The sequence below is a fragment of the Miscanthus floridulus genome, chromosome 3, assembly GCF_019320115.1.
Source record: "Miscanthus floridulus cultivar M001 chromosome 3, ASM1932011v1, whole genome shotgun sequence".
Classification (NCBI taxonomy): Eukaryota; Viridiplantae; Streptophyta; class Magnoliopsida; order Poales; family Poaceae; genus Miscanthus; species Miscanthus floridulus.
In genome coordinates, this window is record NC_089582.1 from 151,835,757 (window position 1) to 151,857,837 (window position 22,081).

Here is a 22,081-nt window from a genome sequence, read left to right on the forward strand (position 1 = left end):
CGCCATTACAGCCTGTGGTATCAATCTCAGTCAATGTTGCATCCAACAATACCTTGCGAACGAATGTAATGCATTGGATGTCTGAATCCATTTGTTTCAGTTGTAGCTCTAGATAACGATTTATTATTTTGCCAATGCAATACACATGCGATCAAACAAGTTCCACGCACTACTCAGATCATAGTAAAAACGGTACAAGTTTCAAATGCAACCATGCCATGAAAGTGGGCATGCCTCAAGCTTTCACCAGGTTTTCTCCAAATTCCGCACCAGTAGACTCCTTGTCAGATGGTTTGCCTGAATCTAAGGCCTCGGGAACATTTGCACTCTTGAGGTCTTCCAGGATGCATGAGCTCCATTCAGAAAGCTGTTTCATAGACACATCGTCTGCGGAAGAACATATCAGATAATCAGTGAGAAAGCACTATGCATAAACACTGGTGAACAGCTTTTATATGCTGATTCCATGGAGACAAATCGAACAGAAAGATTTGGGAAGAGTGCGAACCAAGCCTAGGGACAGTGTGGCCCTGAGGATGCCTTATGATGAGAGGCTCATCAAAGGCAGAAGCCAACTCCTCGGAAGGTACCTTGAGCCAGTCCTTTTCTCCAATGAAGTGCACTGATTTCACCTTGATCGGGTCTTTGTAAGCGACATCACAGATGCTTGGGTCCCTAAACTTGCTCCCAGATATTGAGACCATGAACTTAATCGGTGGATGATCACTCAGCACCTTGCCCTAAATTGCTCAGCATAGTTACAACAATTAACTAAAATGGTTAAACTTACAATTTTGATATTCTGTCAGAAGAGGGCTGGTGTTTCTATAGTATTCAAAAGAGTAAAATGCACGTCGGGTCTTCAAACTTTTGGGGCGTTCCCATCTGTGTCCTCGAACTAAAAAAGCGACCACCTAGGTCCTTAATCTACTGCCGTCGCACACCAATCGTCCAAAACCCGCCATGTCAACACCAGCATCTGATGTGGCCATGCCACGGTGGCACTTGGATGCTGTGGCCACGCCACAGAGGCAGGTGGTGGGCCTACAGCGGGGCATCTCGTGATCTCGTCCTCCTCCTCCAGGCGTTCGTGTTCCTCGCCACGGCGGCCCTCCACGTCGAACCAGGCCCCGGGCGTCGTCCATCTCCGTGGCTCCCGAACCAGCACCACGGCCGCGACGCCGGCCTCGCGCTCCAGGCGGCGCTGGCGCTGTCGCCAGACATAATGCCCAGGCCGGGCCATCCCCGGCTTCGTCCTCGGGTGCAGCCTCATGTTCGTGCACCAGCTGCCGTCGGGCCCCGCGGGCTTCGGCCGCGGCACGCCGTCCGTGCCCGCGCAGCTCCGCCTCCCCAAGTTGTCCTACTCCGGCACCACGTTCACGTACCTCGACCCAACGTTGTTCCCGCCCGTGGCGGACGCGGTGGTGGCGGCGGTGCCGGAGCTGTCGCTCCACTTCAAGTGCGGCGCGGTGATGCAGCTCCCGCTCGAGAACTACTTCATGACCGCAGGGCACGCCTCCGTCCCCGGCGCCAGATCGCCGCGGAGCTGTAGAGCGAGTAGCCGTCGCCAACGCCGTCGGCCCACGTCCACTCCCCATTCAACAGGTCATCATTGTTGTCGTTCTTTCCCACCGACGCCACCACGTCTGCCTCGGCCGCAACGGAGACCCCGCCAGCCCAAAGCGTCCTAGCGGACAGCGCGCATCCGAAGGCCGGCGAGCAATGGAGCGAGGCGGCGCAGAGCAGCAGCAGAAGCAGTAGTGGCAATGGTGCTCCGTCGATCTTGAACGCTGAGTTTGTCGCAGGCATGGAAGCGGTTGGCAATAGGACGTCGAAGTTCTTGATCCTGAACAGCTCGCTCATCGTGGAGACGGCCACCGACATATGGCACATGTGCACGTGCAGATCACGGCCGTGCTCGGGTACAGGAAGAAGTCGCTCGAGTTGAGCAGCAGGAAGAAGGCGCCGACCATGGGCGCCATCAGCGACGCGATGCCATAGACCCCGTCCTTGAGATGGAGTAGCCACTCCTGCACATTATAGTTGGCCATTTGGCCCGGGCACTATGGGCTGGCCCAAGCACGGCACTAATTAGCATGGCCCAGGAACGGCCCGGCCCGACGGCCTTAGTGTCGTGCCTGGGCCGCCATTCTGGCCCGTAGTGCCGGCCCGGGCACGGCACGCTATATGGGCCGACCCGGCAGCGGCACGGCTCGGCCGCAGGTGGCTGTTGGATCCCCGACCTCGCTCCCATCTAACCGTTAGATCCGGCCGTTGGAATCAGGGGTATAAAACCGCCCGTCCCGGCCGGCTGGCCGTATCTCCGTTGCCCTAATTCATTTGCTCTCATTCTCTGTCTCTCTCGCCTCGCTCTCCTCTCTCGGCGAGCCGGCGTCGCCGCGTCGGCGACTCGCTCTCCTCTCTCACCTCCGACTTCCTCTCTTCTTCTCGCTCTCCGGTGGCCTCTGGAGCCACCGCTGGCCGGCACTGGCACAATCCCTAACCCTAACCCTTGCTCAATCCCTAACCCTAACCCTTGATCTCGCTTCGTCCTCGCCGGATCCATCATCGACCACGCCGGATCCGTCGGTTTCCTGGCCGGGTCCGTCGGTTTCCACGCCGGATCTGTCGGTTTCCTCGCCGAATTCGTCGTCGACCTCGCCGGATCCGTCCCTCGTCGTCTGTGCTCATCGGATCCGTGCCTCGTCGACCTCGCCGGCGACTCTAGTGCTCCGGCTTTGAAGGTAAGTCGCCGTCGACCTAACCCTTGCTCAATCCCTAACCTTAACCCCCAATCTCTACTAACCCTTGCTCTGTTTTGTCTGAAGCCGTTGAGGGACCGGGGCGCCGACGAGTGGCGATGGCTGGATCCCTAACCCTAACCCTTGTTCTCTGCCTGTGTTTGTGTGATTTTGTGACTTTGAGTCTTTCATAAGTTCTGTGAACATGTAACTTTGAGTCGTTGATAAGTTCTCTGAACTTGTAACTTAAGATTGAGATGATGAAGTGTTTGAGGTGTTTGATATTCTGATCAGTTTGAGGTGTTTGAGATGATGAACTTGTTCCTGATATTTTGATCGGTTTGAGGTGTTTGATCACTTATAGTGCCAGTACCGGCACGGGCACTACTGGGCCGCCGTGCCCGGTGACACGGCACGGCACGGCTAAGACATGATAGTGCCGTGCCTGGGCTGGCACCTCGGCACGGCGGCACTAACAGGCACGACACGGCTAGTCTACCGTGCCGCATAGTGCCGTGCCTGGCCGGGCCCGTGCTAGTGCCGTGCCGGGCGGCCCGTTTGGCCAACTATACTGCACATGCAAATAAGGAACGAAACAAATACAGTAGTTGGCGGTGGCCACGTCCTCCTCCTCGCCGACTTCTCCTGCGGTTTCTCCGTGACGCCGTCTATCTCCTTGCTCTCGGCGGCGACCACGTCTCCCTCCTCGGCGGCGAGGGCATTGATGATGTCGTACATGACGACGACGCGACTGTGGTTCACGGAGAGCCCGTGAAGGAGCGCCGCGACCGCGGCAGGCGCGTCGGCGATGGTCGTCCCGTGCCTAGACCGCGACAAATGCGTTGCAGGCCCACCACCTGCCATTGTGGCACGGCCATAGCATCCAGGTGCCACTGTGGCATGGCCACGTCAAATGCTGGCGCTAGCGTGGCGGGCTTTGGATTGTTGGTGTGCGAAGGTAGTTGATTAAAGACCCAGATGGTCGCTTTTTTTAGTTGGAGGACCGAGATGGGAATGCCCCAAAAGTTTGAGGACACAGGGTGCATTTTACTCTGTTCAAAACTCGCAACTTCCAAGTTACTGTTACCTTATAAGAATTTCTTTTTTTCTTTTGCAAGTTATCCTGTTTAAAAGTAAGGGCTTTATTACATAGTAAAAGGTGTTCTGTTTGTTGCTACTTTATGCTATCTGTATAATTTAGTTCACAAGTATTACAGAGTTTAGGAGTAAAAATTACCTGTGCTTGGTAGCCTATCAAAAGGGCCGAAAGTGTTGCGCCCTGGAAAGAGGAATGGATACATAAGCTCCAAGACTCCACTTTATGCTCAACACAGGAAAAAGCACAGGTTGAAAGACTGACAGTGCCCGATCATTCAGTAAGGCAAATCAGATTAAAAAATAGAGGTCAAGATCCAATCCGTTTCTACTGCCTTTCCTATGCAAGTGCTTGGGCCTTATAGATGTTCTAAGTTATAATCCTATCAGAAGTGCACCTTGAACAGAGAAATTAAGAGATCAATTAAACTTTACAGCAGCTCAAAAGGGGTAGTTCATAACATTTCATCATTTCATATGTAAGCTTGGACCACAATTCTAGTTTGCATGCAGATATTATCATACAATAAGGAAAATCAGGAATAAACTCAAAGTCCAAAAAAGATAGGACATTCAACTCTCAGGTGCTCAGTAAAAGTAACTTCTCGTTTCCATTTTTACCTGTGAGAATCCGAGCAGGCCATCAAAAGGCCCATTTTTCACCATGTAATCACATAGATATGAAATGCACTCGTCCAGATTTGTGTATTCAGTGAATTCCTGTGTGGAAAAACATGCAAGCACTGAAGTGTTTCGGCACACAGGAACAAAAATAAAGGAGTGGTCATATCTGGCAACTGGCATGAATAGCTAAGGCATAGATGGTGATCAAACTGTAGCTGAAATATAACTTGCCATGAGAAGAGCTGATTTCAGTTCGGTTCCAACTAAAGCACTAACCTTATTGAACTGGAACCACTCGAAGTACGGCGGCGGAAATATACCCTCTATCTCTGACTTTCCACCAGCTGGGAATATGCCATCAGGGAATACCTGAAAAACAGAAAAGAAAAATGTTCAAGAACAAAACAAAGAAGGAAACCAATTAGATCAGATCATTGAATCCAGCACAGAACCATCTCAAACTGCTGAAATATGGAAGGGTGCCATTTGCTGATCTGCTTCTTCAGAAAACTCCCGCTTGTACGGAAGCCATGCAGGCACAGCACCTTGGTTCTCTTGTCCTGCTCCATGAGCTCAACTCTCCCAAGCACAGAGTAAGTTTTGACAAACACAAGAAACTTGAGACCTTAAGAAGACCTAGAGGGCATGTGAAGAAACTTGAGACCTTAAGAAGGCTTGGACGTGTGGTAGCTGGTACCTACCACTCCAAGGCTGCATGTCGCTTTCACCCAACAACAAATAGTTGCAACCCAACCAGCAACAAAAAGGACGAGACTGCATTCACTTAGCACAAAGAGCATCTTGAATAGTCCACATCATGCATCTTAAACCAACAATACGATTCAGCAGTTTGGAATAAATTTACATCTGCCACGGTAACTACAGATCATCGCATTAAAAACAACGGGCCATCCATTGATACTAACAGAGCAGAAGTTGATGTGTGTGGGTGGGGGGGGAGGGGGAATGGTTTCCACTGCAATCAAGACACGGCAGGGAGGGCAACCATTACAGGTTCACATGAAACAACGGTTCTGAAAACACAATGGAGGGAAGAAAAAAGCAGGAACTGCATTGCCTTTCAGCAATTACAACTAGCAGAATGTTTCACTGGAAGTCAACGAAATAAGAGTTGCAATGCACAATCTTCTCCGCCTTCAGATTAAAGCCATCATTTTTTTCAAGTAAACCGGGGGGGGGGGGGGGGGGGGGGGGGGGGGGGGGTTACGATAGTCCCCTCCTGAATAATTTTCCATTGATGCTGACAAAGCCGGAAAAAATGGCGGACGCCAAGTGCCAGTTACATGCTTGGGTCATGAACCCAGAGGTACCAAGTAAGAAGGTGAGAAAAGACCAACACAAAGAAAACAAAAACACCAACATCTTGTTGTTCACCACCAAAACACCACCACCTAGTGCCTGTACTTCAGTGACCTCCATTCCAAAAGCTGACTGTTAAGCTTCGAGTCAAGTCTGACAGACGACAGTCATGCTACACAGCCCATGCGACCACGCCCAACAAGTAGGACTGGGGCAAAGGCTTAACTGGATGTCTGGAGCCATTTGTTTCAGCTGTAGGCTACAACTACAAGATAACGATTTATTGTTTTGCCAATGCAATACACACGCGATCAAACAAGTTCCACGCACTACTAAAGCTTTCACCAGGTTTTCTGCGAATTTCACACCAGTAGCCTCCTTATCAGATGGTTTTCCTGAATGCCTCATGACATCTGCACTCTTAAGGTCTTCTAGGACGCATGATGAGCTCCATTCAGAAAGCTGTTTCACAGATTCGTCATCTGCGAAAGAATATATCAGATAATCAGCGAGAAAGCACTATGCATAAACACGGTCGACAGAAAAGAAGCAGCTTATGCTGATTCCATGTAGATAAATCGAACAGAAGATTTGGGAAGAGTGCGAACCAAGCCTAGGGACGGTGTGGCCCTGAGGATGCCTTATGATGAGAGGCTCATCAAAGACAGAAGCCAGCTCCTCGGAATGTACCTTGAGCCAGTCCTTTTCTCCAATAAAATGCACTGATTTCACCTTGATCAGGTCTTTGTAGACGACATCACAGATGCTTGGGTCCCTGAACTTGCACCCAGATATTGAGACCATGAACTTAATTGGCGGATGATCCCTCAGCACCTTGCCCTAAATTGCTCAGCTTAGTTATAACAGTTAACTAAAATGGTCAAATTTGCAATTTCGATATTCTGTCAGAAGAGGGCTGACATTTCTGTAGTATTCAAAACTTGCAACTACCAGTACCAAGTTATTGTTACCTTATAAGAATTTCTTTTACTTTTGCAAGTTATCCTATTTAAAAATAAGAGCTTTATTACATGGTAAAGTTTTAGAAATTCAGTGTTTTCTGTTTCATGCTACTTTGTGCTCTCTCTATAATTTAGTACACAAGTATTACAGAATTTAGGAATTAGGAGTAAAAATTGTATGTGCTTGGTATCCTATCAAAAGGGCCGAAAGTATTGCGCCCTGGAAAAAGGAATAGATACATAAGCTGTAGACTTCACTTTATGTTCAACATAAGAAAAAACACAGGTTGAGACTGACAGCGCCCGCATCATTCAGTAAAACAGATCTGATTAATAATTAAAGGTCACAATCCAACCTGTTTCTACTGTTTTTTCCTATGCAAGTGCTTGGGCCTCATAGATGTCTTGTTACGTATAAGTTATAAATCCTATCAGAAGTGCACCTTGGACAAAAATTAAGATATTAATTAAACTTCACAGCAGCTCAAAAGGTGTAGTTCACTCCATTGCATCATTTCATATGTAAGCTTGGACCACAATTCCAGTTTGCATGTACACTAGAGAATCTCAGAAATACATTCAAGATAGGACATTCAACTCTCAGGTGATCGGTAAAAGTAACTTCTGGTTTCCATTTTTACCTGGGAGAATCCGAGCAGGCCATCAAAAGGTCTATTTTTCACCATGTAATCACATAGATATGAAATGCACTCGTCCAGATTTGTGTATTCAGTGAATTCCTGTGTGGAAAAACATGCAAGCAATGAAGTGTTTTGGCACACAGGAACAGAAATAAAGGAGTGGTCATCTCTGGCATGAATAGCTAAGGCATAGATGGTGATCAAACTGTCGCTAAAATATAACTCTGGTATCAGAATGGCATGAGACGAGCTGATTTCAGTTTGGTTCCATGCAAAGCACTAACATTATTGAACTGGAACCACTCAAAGTGCGGCAGCAGAAATATTCCCTCTATCAATGACTTTCCACCAGCTGGGAAGAAGCCATCAGGGAAGACCTGAAAAAAAAACAGTAAAGAAAAATGCTCAAGAAAAAGAAGGAAGCAAACCAAATAGACCAGATCACTGAATCCAGCGCAGAACCATCTCAAACTGCTGAAATATGGAAGGGTGCCATTTGCTGATCTGCTTCTTAAAAAAACTCCCGCTCGTACGGAAGCCATGCAAGCACAGCACCTTGGCTCTCTTGTTCTGCTCCATGAGCTCAACTCTCCCAAGCACAGCGTACGTTTCGACAAAAACAAGAAACTTGAGAACTTAAGAAGACCTGGAGGACATGTGGTACTGGTAGCTGGTACCTACCACCTACCAGGCTACCACTCCAAGGATCCATGTCAGCTTTCACCCAATAACAGAAAAGGCTGAGACTGCATTTCACTTAGCACAAGAAGCATCTTAAACAGTCCACATCATGCATTAAACCAACAATACAAACAGCAGTTTGGAATAAATTTGCACTAAGCACAAGGAGCATCTGCCTCAGTAACTAAAGATCATTGCATTAAAAACAAGGGGCCATCCATTGATACTAACAGAGTGAAGCAGAAGTCGATGTGTGTGTGAGTGGGGGTGTGGGGGTGGAACTGTGGGGAGGTTGAATATAACATATGGTTTCAACTGCAATCAAGACACAGCAGGGAGCACAATCATTACAGGTTCACATGAAACAACAGTTCTGAAAACACACTGGAGGGAAGAACAAAGCAGGAACTGCATTGCCTTTCAGCAACTACAACTAGCAGAATGTTTCACTGGAAGTCGATGAAATAAGAGTTGCATCTTGACTAATATAGTAATATGCAATGCACAATCTTTTCTGCCTTCAGATTATGGTTCTGTGGCTCACTTGGCCATCATGACCTTGACAAACTCCTCGTAGTTGATCTGGCCATCACCATCGACATCAGCCTCACGGATCATCTCATCCACCTCCTCATCAGTTAGCTTCTCACCAAGATTTGTCATGACATGGCGAAGCTCGGCAGCAGAGATGAAGCCGTTCTGGTCCTTATCAAACACACGGAAGGCCTCCTTGAGCTCTTCCTCAGAGTCGGTGTCCTTCATCTTGCGAGCCATAAGGTTGAGAAACTCTGGAAAGTCAATGGTGCCATTGCCATCAGCATCGACCTCGTTGATCATGTCCTGGAGCTCAGCCTCTGTAGGGTTTTGCCCCAGTGAACGCATGACAGTTCCCAGCTCCTTGGTCGTGATGCAACCTGCACAAGATACGCACAACCATTTCTGTAATTATAACTAGGTAAATAGTTATTGAAGAGAGAAATAGTTCGGCAAATTAGGGGGGGAATCAAGATGTCAAAAGGGGCAATATTAGGCAAAAAAGTTTGACTGCTATGTGGAAAGCAGGGCAGTTTCTAAGTGGTAAATCATCAGCTTTTGACCCAACATGAGTTGCGACAGGAATTGAGCCAATCAGGGTGCTAAGCATTATCGTTTTCCTAACATAAGTCCGGTCCAAGATTTCCTTTTTTGGGTCAACTACTGCACAGTATGGACTGTGGAACAAGGTATTGACAGTTTGACACACGCACATAGAAAAAAAACAGGTTCGAAGTTGAGCTGGATCACATAATTACTAGGAAAATTACTTGCACAAACTGAACACAATTTTTTAACCCACTCCAAACTTCGGTCAACCTGGAGGACGAAAAGCCTAATAAATTGAAAAAGGTTCGGTAGCAATCAGCCTCCTGCAACCTCTTCATACTACACAGCCCACGCGGCCATGCCCAAAGACTGGGTCAAAGGATAAACTGCTCCCAGAAAAAAAAAAATCACCTGGCCATCTCGCAGGATTCACATACAAACAGAGAACGACATGATTGTCAGTGACGAAATGGTCAAAGCAGCAGATAAGCCTTAGGCCCACATCGCCGATGCCGCCACTAGCAGGGAGAAATGCACAAGACAGCGACGCGATCGAGCCCCGCAGCGGACTCAGTCCAGATCCGGGATCGATCGGATCTACCCCGTCTAAACAATGCCACTACTCAGGCAGCCGCGCATGTCGAACATCTCCGGGAGATCAGATCCGAAGGAACACGGAGAGATAGAGATGGGATGAGGAGAGGGAACCTTACCATCCCCGTCCTTGTCGAAGAGGCTGAAGGCCTCCTTGAACTCGGCGATCTGGTCGTCGGTGAGCTGGTCCGCCATGGGCGCAGTGGTGGGGAGGGATCAGATCGATCGGAGCGGGAAGCGGGGAGTGGATCGGGGACGGGGGAGGAAGAAGGGCTTGGAGCGCTCAGTGGCGTGGCGTCCGCTGGAATTTTCCTTCCCCGATTTATACGCGCTTCCACTAGACGTGGCCGTCACATTCGCCAACATCCAAATATTTTTTTCCCCAAACTACCCCTGGGCTATTCTTTTTCCCTTCCCAACTCAAATCAAACCTACACAAAATCCAATGTCCTTTTTTACTATGGCAAAAAGGAGTGCTCCGATGAAATTCAAACAGAACAATCCATATATACACGTAGAAAAAAGTCTATGGCAAACGACTTGATATTTTATTATGAAAATATCTTTCTAGTAGGAGTATATAATAATTAATGCCACAAGAATGATATTGCTATATCATTATAAAAAGTAGCATATAACTCTTTTTACTTAATATAATATATATTTATAAATATTGTAAATTCAAAATATTATTATGTTGATTGTGTTCATGTTTTAATGACCCAAGTTTGAGCATTCAGAGACTCTTTAGGTAAGGTCCTCTTTGGAGCGTAAAATTGAAAAAAAAAATGCACGGATAGAAACGTATAATATGTAAAGAGAGGAATGAAAATCATGCAAATTTGGCAGAAATGGATGTTTGGATGAACTGCATAAAAGACATAGGAATCAAGAAACACTGAAGTTTGAGTAGATGTGTCTTTTTATGTGGTTTTCCTACGGAAACAAATCCAAAGGAAAGATTTTTATGTCTTTTCCTACACAAGTGTGAACCAAGGATGCTACAATAACTCAATCCATAGAGATTTGAATCCAAACTTTTTCTTTGTTTCCCCTAAAATTCAACGGGGCAAGCACATCTCTTTTTCTATAACCTGTAAGTGTCAACAAAAAATCTTGGACGCTAGACATCAAGTTCAAATAGAAATCTCTCTCTCTCTCTCTGCTTTTGCAAAAGTTTAGTACAACAATGATAGCATATATTGTTTTATACCTAGTACTTCTACCCCAAACCACTAATGCAAAGAAATACTCCATGTGTCTTGAAGAAGATGGTAAATACTCCCTTCGTCCATAAAAAGATGTGATTTTTATTTTTCATGAGTCAAACGTTTTAAAGCTTAACTAAAATCATTTAGAAAGTACTAACATTTATTATACAAGATAGGTAACATTAAATTAATTATAAATTATATTTTCATAGTAAATCTAGTTTGAGACTAAATGTTAATACTATAATTTGGTTTGTTTGACATGCACAAAGTTGCATTCTTTTTGTGGATGGAAGAAATAAGTGTTTTTTTTCACAGCATTCAAGTGCTAGTTAGTTTGCATGGGCACCTTCACAGATGTTAAGGGCCAGTTTAGTTTCACCCCATTTTGCAAAAATTTTCAAGATTCCCCGTCACATCGAATCTTTAGACGCATGCATGAAGTATTAAATATAAATAAAAAATAAAACTAATTACACAGTTTAGACGAAATCTACGAGACGAATCTTTTAAGCCTAATTAGATTATGATTGGACACTATTTACCAAATAACAACGAAAATGCTACAGTAGCACTTTGCCAAAAATTTTGGCATCCAAACAAGCCCTAAGATATACGGAGTACATCATTTCTCATGAGTAGGATATAAGCGTGCTAGTCCGCCAACTCTCTTTATAGATTATTATACTTCACCTGCGATGGCTGCTTGAACACGAATCATCGTAGAAATTTAGGATTTTTTATTAAACAATAATTGAATTTCAGAATAGAGGCAACTATTATCACGAAGATGTAAGAAACTTGGTCGTTTTGGTAACAGCTGCTTGAACACGAATCACCAATGAAATTTAGGATTTTTAAACAATAAATGATTAAATTCCACAGTAGAAGCTAGTATTATCAAGGAGATATAAGAAATTTGGTCATTTTGGTAAATTTGGAACAACTCCGTTAAGGTGAGGTCAGCGACTTTTGCCGGACGATGCGAACACGTGGGGCCCTAAAGCTAAGGAATCTGGATTATGGAGGGTACTTGGCTTTTTTCAAACGAGGGAAATGGCGTGTATAGCCTCCACGCGGTTGCGACGCAGAGCGCCAAAATTCCAATCAGTTCTCAAAGGAACCCTTCGATTTGTAGCTATTCGGATTGTGGCACGTCTAGTGCTCGTGGGCTTTCGATATTCAATCAATTTCTGAGATCCGGCCCAACTGCCCCTGGAATCTTCTTGAGCTCTAAGCTTAGAAAATGCCAGACCACAGCAGTAAAATCTCCACCATTTGCACATGTCAATAAGCAGGCCTGAGACTGACATCCTACTGTCCCGGCAACAAGCCGTCAAAATTATCATTATCCCAAAGAAAGTTGGGTTAATTGGATCTATGTCATTATAGCTTTTTCGTTTCGTACAAAAATGCCACTGAATACGTATGGACACAGCCTGGGCCTAGCTGCAGACATATACGAAGACGTATACTTCATCTCCCCTGTCACTGACACGCGGGTCCCACATGTCATCTTCTTCTTCCTCTCCTCGTCTCTCTCTCTCCATCCCGACGCGGCCACGGCGGGCGTTGCCGGCGGCAGCGGCTGCGGGCTTGCGGGCGAGCCGACGAGCCGCTGTCGTGACCCCGCGCGCCGCTGCTCGGCGTGCTGCTGGCCTTCCCCGGCGGCGGGCGCCTCCTCCTCCATGGCCGGCGTCCGGCGGACCTCCTCCTCCATGGATACGGCGCCGGTTGGGCTTCACGAGTACCTCCATGGCTGGCGCCCGGCACACCTCCTCCTCCATGAATCCGACGCAGGTCAAGCTTCACAAGTGCCTCCATGGTCGGTGCGCCCGTGGGCTCCACCGGATCCGGTGCAGGTCGACCACGGGCTCCCGGTTCCCGGCTCCGGCAAGCGTGGCCCTGTCCCTGTGTGCTGCAGCGACCCCGCCCCCGCGAGATCCAGCAGGCGCGACCCCATCCCCATGCCCGCGAGCTCCAGCAGGCGCGGTCCCATCCCCGTCCCCGCGAGCTCCACCAGGCACGGCCCCTTCCCCGCCCCCAGCCCAGTCCAACGCGCTGCTGCTCGCCCGCTTGCTCGCCTGCGGCGCTGCTCGACATGCTGCTGTTGCTGCTCGCCTGCTTGCTCGCTTGCGACGCTGCTCGACGTGCTGCTGCTCGCCATGGCCGTGGCCGCGTCGGGATGGAGAGGGAGAGGAGGAAGAAGAAGATGACATGTGGGGCCCGCGTGTCGGTGACAGGGGTGATGAAATATACGTCTTCGTATACGCTGCATCTATGCCCAGGCCATGTCCATACGTATTATGTGGCATATTTGTGAGAAACGAAGAATTGTAATGGCATGCTTCAAAATAGACGAATAGTAATGACGTTCTTCAGAAACGAAGAAGTTATAATGGCATAGATCTAATTAACCCAAGAAAGTTTGAAGAATCAGAATTGCTAAGCTAATAGCTAAAAAAAAAGATTCACATGGATTTGCACCCACCTCTTTAGTTCATCAGATGAACGAATTATGCAGGAGAGACTTCTAAACCTGAATGAACTGCCAAGTTCATCAACGCTAGCTATAGTTGCCGGCCGGCTCAGAGATGAGCTTGTCGGCAGCACATCCCGCGGTCAGGTTACCGCTCGATGGCCTTGTACAGGACGCAGGTCACGTACTTGGAGCGGAACCTGTGGGTGTAGCCGAGGGCCACCAGCGGCTGTGCGCCCCAGCCCTTCTCGATGTAGAGATGGTCGAGGACGACGTGCCTCGGCCTCGCGCAGCCTTCTTCCGAGCTCCGAGAATTCAGCACGCCGAGGTAGAGCTGGGCCGGCAGCTGAGGAGGCTCCTTGGCGAACTCCTTTTCGCCAGGAACATGGAAACCGTAGCTGGAGTCCGGGGAGGGAGGAGCCATGAGCTCAGAGACACTTTCCACACTTTCAGGAATGAAGTCCTGCATGATGCAAAAAGGAGTAAGATTTTTTTTTTTTTTGAAGAATCAAACAAGAGTAAGATTACAACAGCCAGCCGAGTCTACACAAAGGAAGGTGCATGCAGTGAGCAGTCGACTTGGTAAAACTGAAATCATGCTTTACAGATGATCTTTCTACAGTTATATCTTTTCGGGCCCCGTTTAGTTGCCGGCCGAAGTTGGCGCCGCCGGAATCGTAGATCACTGTAGTGCACTGTAGCATTTCGTTTGTATTTGGTAATAATTGTCCAATCGTTGACTAATTAGACTCAAAACGTTCGTCTTGCAAAGTACAACCAAACTGTGCAATTAGTTTTTGATTTCGTCAACATTTAGTACTCCATGCATATACCGCAAGTTTGATGTGACAGGAAATCTTCTTTTTGCAGTGCCAAAGTTTGGATTTTGGGGTAACTAAACAAGGGCTCGGTTCTTTCCGTGTAACAATCTAAAAGTCTAAATTGTGATTTCGTTTAATTTGGGTTTCTCTCCAGCGAAACTCCAGTGAGCAATTAGTTTAATGTTCAGTTAATTGGTCTGTAATAATCAACGCTTGTAGTAAATGATCGTAAATTTCCAGCCAGAACAGTATTTTTCTCTCACACAAACCAGCCAGCAGTACTTCTTCACGAACCAGCAACGATACGAACCATCCAACCGAACAGGCTGTTAGAATATAACATTCAGACAAACGGACTTGACCGGCTATTATATCATGTGTAAATGGTACATTTCCATATGCATTCTGCCTGATTCTTGTGGTTAAGTATATGTTTAACCTATATAAACACAGAAACACTAATAGCAGCATGTTGAGTTCAGTAAAGCTCAAATTCAAACACATAGTAAGTGGAGCCAGATATTCAGTGTGAAAGGGAGAATACTTACATGGACATCTACTAGGTTCACAATCTGACCCATATTGTCGGTTTCGCAGGGAAGATCGGGTATAAATCTTCTTTCCCCATCTACAATGAATCTATAACGGTGAACTCCAGATGAAAGCATCAGCAGAATGGTGTGATCTTTTCCGGATTTCTCAACAGGTTTCCTGTCATGTATGTACATGTTAACAGTCAGAATAAACTCTCTTCTATTGATAAGTTTCAGAGGCATAGGATAAAATGGAAGACATATATATTTCTGTCTGACTGTACTTTGACGTCCACTTGTCCCATGATCCTTCTACATAGATATTTCTCCCCCCAAGAGTCCACGTAAGCAACGTGGGAATTTTCTTTTGAGGTGGGCCATCAGAATCCTCCTGTTGTTGATTCATCAATATCTGGTTGAACATTGGAGGAGGTACTTCTGCAGCTCTTTGCAACGGAGTTACAGGACTCTGAAATGTATCAAATACTCCAATTAATTTTTGATAGAATTGTAATTCCTTACTCTTGGGCTAACCCTGGAAGGGTAGCTATATGGGAGTCATACATGGGCCATATATGGGCCTTAATACACACATACTCCAACACCCCCCGCAGTTTGAACTACCGTCACAGCGGAGTTGCAGACTGGACATGAAAAGAAGAACACACACGAGCTCCTCCACAGACGCAACTAGCCACCGGTGATGTTGAGGCTGGAGCAAAACTCGGAGAATGTGGAGGACGGGAGGCCCTTGGTGAAGATGTCAGCAAACTGGGAGGCGGTCGGGACATGGAGGACCCGAACATCGCCGATGGCGACCCGATCGTGGACAAAGTGAAGGTCGATCTCCACATGCTTAGTCCGCTGGTGCTGAACAGGGTTGGTGGAGAGGTACACCGCACTGACGTTGTCGCAGTAAACAAGCGTGCTCCGGGAGAGGGGACTGTGGAGCTCGGCAAGAAGTTGGCGGAGCCAGGAGGCCTCCGCCACGCCGTTAGCGACAGCGCGGTACTCCGCCTCGGCACTGGAACGGGAGACCACCGGCTGGCGCTTGGACGACCAGGACACCAGGTTGCCGCCCAGAAAAACAGCATAGCCGGAAGTGGAGCGTCGAGTGTCTGGACACCCGGCCCAGTCGGCGTCAGTGTAGACGACGAGATCGGTGGAGTGAGACCGGTGGAGTAGCAGGCCGTAGTCGACAGTGCCTCGGAGGTAGCGGAGGAGGCGCTTGAGAGCAGTGAGGTGGGGCTCTCGGGGATCATGCATGTGGAGGCATATCTGCTGAACTGCATAGGTGATGTCTGGCCTGATGAAGGTGAGGTACTGAAGTGCTCCTGCAAGGCTCCGGTACGCAGTGGGGTTTGGTACTGGGTTGCCCGCTGCCTCTGACAGCTTGGCCTGAGTGTCAACTGGAGTGGAGCAGGGCTTACAGTCAGTCATCCCAGCTCGCTCCAGGATATCAAGAGTGTACTGTCGCTGGTGAAGAAGGAGACCGATGGGACGAGGCTGAACTGTGACGCCGAGGAAGTGATGGAGCACACTAAGATCCTTCATAGCGAACTCCTGTTGAAGAGAGGTGATGATACGCCGGAGGAGTGATGGACTGGAGGCTGTGAGCACAATGTCATCAACATAGAGCAGCAGATAGGCAGTCTCAGCGCCGTGGTGATAGATAAACAGAGAAGTATCTGACTTTGCCTCCACGAATCCCAATGTCAGCAGGTAAGCAGCAAACCGAGAGTACCAAGCCCGAGGGGCCTGCTTGAGGCCATAGAGGGACTTGTTGAGCCGGCAGATCATATCAAGACGAGAAGAGTCAACGAAGCCCGCAGGCTGGCTGCAGTAGACTGTCTCAGTCAGAGTACCATGCAGAAAGGCATTCTTGACGTCGAGCTAGTGCACGTGCCAGGAGCGAGAGAGAGCCAGTGAGAGAACCATGCGGATGGTAGTCGGCTTCACCACTGGACTGAACGTCTCATCGTAGTCGACGCCAGGGCGTTGAGTGAAACCCCGGAGAACCCAGCGAGCCTTGTACCGATCAAGGGAACCATCAGCCCATCGCTTGTGTGTCTAGATCCACTTGCCGGTAACAACGTTGGAGCCAGGCGGACGGGGCACCAGATCCCATGTCTGGTTGGCGAGGAGTGCCGCGTACTCCTCCTCCATCGCGCGACGCCAGTGCGGATCTAACAAGGCAGCGCGAACGGAAGAGGGTACAGGAGAGACCTGCGACTCGCCTGGCATCGCTGCGAGAGCCAGGGGCCGCAGGGTACCAGCCGCGTGCCGCGTCACCATAGGGTGAACATGACGCGGGTGTCGGTGCAGGAGAGGCGGGTGGTACACCGACTGCGCGACACGGGCAACCGGGGGCGGAGGTGGCGGCGTAGGTGTCGACGGCGGAGAAGAGACCACCGGTGGTGACCGAGGCGGCGACGGTGGTGGCGGGGCCGGCTTCGGATGCAGCGGAGCCGGACGCACTCGGCGGTGGTAGACACGCACCGGCTGTGCGAAACGCGCAGCAGGTGCTGAAGCCGAGGTCTCCGGACCCGCGCAGGGCGTAGGGCCAGGAGCAGCACCGGAGTCCAGCGTCGCCGGACCCGCGCTGGGCGCAGGGTCAGGGGCCGCACCAGAGGGCGTCGAGCCGGAGCACGGAGCCGGCGAAGGGCACGGTGGAGTAGTACCTGCAGGACACAACGACAATGGTGGCTGGTCCACCGTGTCAGTGGGAAATAGGGAGAAGAGGTCAAGGTCGGTGGTGGAGGGGGGTGGGGAGGTGGTGGAGAAAGGGAAGACGGACTCGTCAAACACCACGTGGCGAGAGATGAGGATCCGACGAGAGGTGAGGTCAAAGCAACGGTACCCCTTGTGATCTGGGGAGTACCCGAGGAAGACACACTGAGTCGAACGGGGAGCCAGCTTGTGGGGAGCAGTGGCAGTGGTGTTAGGGTAACATGCACACCCGAAGACACGAAGGTGATCGTAACGAGGGGGGTACCGAAGAGAGCATGGTGTGGAGTGGGAGCTGGACAGGCAACGGAAGGTAGGCGGTTAAGGAGGTAGGTGGAGGTGTGCAAACTCTCAGCCCAGAAGTGAGCAGGAAGCGAAGCCTAGAACAGAAGGGTGCGCATGGTGTCGTTCGTGGTGCGAATCATGCGCTCAGCCTTACCGTTCTGGGAGGAGGTATAGGGACATGACATGCGTAACTGCACACCGTGAGAGAGGAAGAAAGCACGAGAGTTGGAGTTATCGAACTCACGCCCATTGTCACACTGAACGGCCCTGATGGTGAGGCCGAACTAAGTAGACACCCAGGCGAAAAAGTGGAGAAGCGTGGGGAATGCATCAGACTTAGCACGCAAGGGAAAAGTCCAAGAATAATGAGAGAAATCATCAAGCACGACAAGATAGTATTTATAGCCAGAAATGCTCATAACAGGTGACGTCCATAGGTCGCAATGTACAAGATCAAAAATATGGGTCGCATGGGAAGAGGAGGTAGGGAAAGGAAGACAAACATGACGGCCCAGTTGGCATGCCTGACACAAGTGCTCATCGTGAGCCCGAGTACATGGTATGTCGGAACTATGACTAAGCTGGGTCAAAGCATTACGGCCAGGATGCCCAAGATGCCGGTGCCATGTAGTGGATGAAGTGGTGGCGGCAAAAGCAGCTGACGAAGCGGAGGGCGAAGCGGAAGAAGCAGACGCAGGAAACCAAAGGGTGTAAAGGGGCCCCGTGCTGTCACATCGGAGAAGAGGACGCCGGGAAGCCAAATCCTTCACAGTAAGACCAGATGAGTCAAATTCAACAGAACATGAATTGTCAGCTGTAAAACGACGAATAGAAAGGAGGTTGTGAACCATAGAGGGAGCAACAAGGACATCCGAAAGACAAAAAGAGCCATGAGTGTGAGCGGCACCCACGGAAGTGATAGGAAGACACGAACCATTGGCGACCATGATGGACGAAGGGTGGAAGGAAGGAGGAGGATGAACAGAAGAGAGTATACCAGGGTTGAGGGTGGTGTGGAAGGTAGCACCCGAGTCGGTGATCCAGTCTGGGCCGACTGGAGGAGTCAGGGTCATGGTGCCAAAAGAGTGGGCCAAAGCCATCGGGTCCCAACCGATAGGCCCTGGCGTGGTACAGGTAGGTGGAGCCCACGGCGACGAGAACGGGGCGACTAGGACGGCGCCGGTGAGCATGGCCGCCGATGGACCAGGCTCGCCCCCGGGAGCCTAGAAGGGCCACATGGAGATGCGCCCTGACCAAGGGTTGTTGAAGAAGGGCCAGGGTGTACCCCGTGGAGCCATCGGAGTACTCCCACGGCCAGGGCCCGCACCACGCCCCCCCCCCCCCCCCCGTGTCGACGACGGCCGCCACGCCCCCCCCCACCCCCGCTCGGCCCGGGAGGAGGAGGACCAAGAAGGGACAACGCTGGTGGAGCGGAAGGACGTGGCGGAGGAGTGGCGGCAAGAGCAGTCAAGGGAGACGAGGACCCCGGCGTGGGTAGTGACCCAGGCGTGATGCCCTGAGTGAGCTCCTCCATGACAAGGTCGTCACGGACCTGGAGGAAGGTGGGAAAGGGCCGCTGCCGGGTGATCCAGGTGCGGAGGTGGCTGTACCGCTCGTTGAGGCCACGAAGGACGTTGAGGACCAAGATTCGGTCCTCCACGGCCCAGCCAAGGTCACCGAGGGAGTCTGCCATGGTCTTCATCTTCCGGCAGTACTCGCCAACGGAGAGGTCGCCCTGGACGAAGGTGCGGAAGCTTGCGTTGAGACGCAGGGCCCGGGCTTCGGCGTTGCCTAGGAACTGGCCCTCGAGCGCCAGCCAGGCCTGGCGGGCGGTGCTCTCAGGGGTGCTGCGGACGAGGTCGTGAAGGTCGAGGGAGATGGTCCCCAGGATCCACGAGAGGACGATGCTGTCGAGACGCAACCATGAAGGGGTTCGAGCCGCAGGCGGGGCGTCGGTGAGGACGTGGTCATCGAGGGCGTAGCGGCAGAGGATGAGAAGGACCAGGTCCCGCCAGCGGGCGTAGGAGGGCGACTCAGGGTCGAGGACGATAGGAACCAGGCTCCGGATGTTCTGGACACCACCGGCTTGGTAGTGCAGCTGCGCGACGAGGGGATTAGCCGAGTTAGGCCAGAGGGCCACTGTAGGGGACGGACGTGAAGCAGACGAGGTGGCAGTGGTGTCGTGGTACAACGGATGGACGAGGAGTTGCTCCGCCTCGGCGATCTGACGGGCCAGAACATCGGCCGCATCGCGCTCCCGCTCCCAGGCTTGGGCCGCCGCGCGCAGGCGTGCCTGGCCCTCCGCGGCAGCGGCCCGGGCGGTGACGAGAGCCGCTGCGAGGGCGGAGTCCGGTGGAGGCGCTGCGTGAAATGGCAGAGGAGGCGGGGCGGGAAAAGGAGCCTGGAAGTCCGCGCGCGCGCGTGCGGCGTCGTCGTGGAAGCCCGCAGCCGCGCGAGCATCCGCGCCGCCCGCATCCGCGTCGGGGAGGCCCGCATCCGCCCCGTCCGCAGCCGCGCCGCCCGCATCCGCGCCGGGAAGGGCCACGACGGCGAGAAGAGAAGCGACGGCGGCGGCTGGGTCTCCGGGGCGCGCGCGGCTCGCGATTTGCGCCCAGGTGGAAGGAAGAGGGGGAAGCAGTGGAAGTAGGAGGGAGGGGGAGGAGGTGGTGGGCCACCGGCCATGGCGGCAGCGGCTGCCGGCGGCGGCTGCCTGCCTGGCGGCTGGGAGAGGGAGGAAAGGGAAAACCTAAGCTGATACCATGATAGAATTGTAATTCCTTACTCTTGGGCTAACCCTGGAAGGGTAGCTATATGGGAGTCATACATGGGCCATATATGGGCCTTAATACACACATACTCCAACAATTTTACCAGAGGAAAAAAAATGATATATAGATCAGAGAATCCTGCATGTTATGAGATAGTAGAATGCTACAAATGAATCATAGAAGTATAATAAAATTTGCTAATGAATGGGCAAAGCTGCATTGTTCCACCAAAATCCGAATAACACAAAAATCAATGTCCACGTGTATACATACACTCTGCAACATTGTTAACATCAATAAAAACTAGATTTTAGCCAATCAAGAGGTTACAATACACGTGTAAAAAGTATCATATCAGTAGCCTTAATTTTCATAACAACACAATAATAATAGGAGGACGTACACCATCTCATACATATTGTTGTCCCTATGAAAAGTCTTTTTTCCCCCTGCCAAATATTTGATCCCTTGGTAAGAAAACACTAAAAGGGCCTACATTCTTGGATACAGCCATTGTCTACTATGAAAATCTAAAAACATAATCACCTGTTCGCATGAGCTATGGAACAATGTTTTTCTCCCATAATATTTCAGCATAAGTATCAGCATAAGCCAAATTTCAACATAAGCGAACAGGGTGATTAATAACTACGTTAAATAAAACTAAGGGAGTGATGACGATACACTAGTAGTAAACCCATGTTATCATAGCTCAGAGCAAAAGAAAACCCCGCTTGTACAGTGGGAAAAAAACTGGTTATACAGAGATTATTATCTTCAGGCAACATTAGAGTGTCAGAGACATAAGGCTGAACATTCTAGTTAGTTAATGCCTTGGCGCATCATCATGCATGTTCTGAGCTCGTCAAAACACAAACAATCCTCGCACCATGAACTAGCGCAGCCATCAGCCAAATTAAACGAGCTCGCAACAAAACCAAAAACATTCCAGGCCAAACGCCCGGACCAGAACGGACACAAATCCCAAGCGATCAACTACGTACACGTGCGTCGTGGCGATGAGGAACGCCGGCCGGCCGAGCCAAATAATTCGAATTCGAGGAGGCGAGGCGTAACCATAGCATTTCATATGTGATGAATCATGAGAAGGCCGGCGATCTGACCTGGGGCACGAACATCCGCGGCGAATGCGGCCTCGGCGGGCTCGTCGGCGGGGACGACGACGAGCCGCCGCCGCGGACGTAGCCCGCGGAGGAGGAGGCGGAGGCGCGGCGCACGTGGTTGCCGTCGTCCATGTCGGCGTCCGCGAGGTCTTCCGCCCGGCCGCTCGCGTTGCCCATCTCTGGCCTGGCCTGGGGATCCCCGCGGAGGCACGCCTGCCTGCCGCGGGATGCGTGCGTGCTTCTCTTGCGCCGTGCCGTGCGTGTGCGTGCATCTGCGGGACCCACGCTCCGAGGCATGCATCACGCGACTCCGCCGGGAGTGCCGACCGCGTGCACGCCAAAGTTCGTGGGCTCACTTTTTATTTCTTCTCAGCTCATAAAATCTTTCGGTC

At 50.5% G+C, this 22,081-nt stretch overlaps 3 protein-coding genes and 1 pseudogene across 3 annotated transcripts; all 4 read right to left on the minus strand.

Moving 5' to 3' along the window:
• Positions 1-78: 78 nt before the first annotated feature.
• On the minus strand, positions 79-5,103 carry LOC136542852 (uncharacterized). The gene is made up of 6 exons (XM_066535490.1): positions 4,913-5,103; positions 4,737-4,829; positions 4,458-4,556; positions 3,979-4,020; positions 509-740; positions 79-387 (listed from the first exon to the last, which is right to left on the minus strand). The coding sequence occupies exons 1-6, from the start codon at positions 5,027-5,029 to the stop codon at positions 236-238; spliced, it is 735 nt and encodes a 244-aa protein (XP_066391587.1). The 5' UTR covers positions 5,030-5,103; the 3' UTR covers positions 79-235.
• A 583-nt stretch (positions 5,104-5,686) lies between these two features.
• Positions 5,687-8,208, minus strand: LOC136542854 (uncharacterized). The gene is made up of 4 exons (XM_066535491.1): positions 7,668-8,208; positions 7,384-7,482; positions 6,389-6,620; positions 5,687-6,262 (listed from the first exon to the last, which is right to left on the minus strand). Exons 1-4 carry the CDS (start codon positions 7,923-7,925, stop codon positions 5,928-5,930), a joined length of 924 nt encoding a protein of 307 aa, XP_066391588.1. The 5' UTR covers positions 7,926-8,208; the 3' UTR covers positions 5,687-5,927.
• Positions 8,209-8,400: 192 nt separating this feature from the next.
• LOC136542855 (calmodulin-1) lies at positions 8,401-10,037 on the minus strand. The gene is made up of 2 exons (XM_066535493.1): positions 9,861-10,037; positions 8,401-8,978 (listed from the first exon to the last, which is right to left on the minus strand). The coding sequence occupies exons 1-2, from the start codon at positions 9,934-9,936 to the stop codon at positions 8,605-8,607; spliced, it is 450 nt and encodes a 149-aa protein (XP_066391590.1). The 5' UTR covers positions 9,937-10,037; the 3' UTR covers positions 8,401-8,604.
• A 3,281-nt stretch (positions 10,038-13,318) lies between these two features.
• On the minus strand, positions 13,319-21,990 carry LOC136542853 (SNF1-related protein kinase regulatory subunit beta-1-like; annotated as a pseudogene).
• Between the last annotated feature and the right edge of the window lie 91 nt (positions 21,991-22,081).

What these genes read in the sequence shown, in the direction of transcription:
- LOC136542854 (XM_066535491.1), bottom strand. Translation starts at nt 7,925, where the DNA reads ATGGCTTCCGTACGAGCGGGAGTTTTTTTAAGAAGCAGATCAGCAAAT. An exon ending in GCCTGCTCGGATTCTCCCAG is followed by an intron (nt 6,621 to 7,383) that starts GTAAAAATGGAA and finishes TGAGCAATTTAG; the next exon opens with GGCAAGGTGCTGAGGGATCA. An exon ending in CCACACCGTCCCTAGGCTTG is followed by an intron (nt 6,263 to 6,388) that starts GTTCGCACTCTT and finishes ATTCTTTCGCAG; the next exon opens with ATGACGAATCTGTGAAACAG.
- LOC136542852 (XM_066535490.1), bottom strand. Translation starts at nt 5,029, where the DNA reads ATGGAGCAGGACAAGAGAACCAAGGTGCTGTGCCTGCATGGCTTCCGT. An exon ending in AGTGGTTCCAGTTCAATAAG is followed by an intron (nt 4,557 to 4,736) that starts GTTAGTGCTTTA and finishes TTTTCCACACAG; the next exon opens with GAATTCACTGAATACACAAA. An exon ending in GCCTGCTCGGATTCTCACAG is followed by an intron (nt 4,021 to 4,457) that starts GTAAAAATGGAA and finishes TCCTCTTTCCAG; the next exon opens with GGCGCAACACTTTCGGCCCT.
- LOC136542855 (XM_066535493.1), bottom strand. Translation starts at nt 9,936, where the DNA reads ATGGCGGACCAGCTCACCGACGACCAGATCGCCGAGTTCAAGGAGGCC. An exon ending in CTTCGACAAGGACGGGGATG is followed by an intron (nt 8,979 to 9,860) that starts GTAAGGTTCCCT and finishes TATCTTGTGCAG; the next exon opens with GTTGCATCACGACCAAGGAG.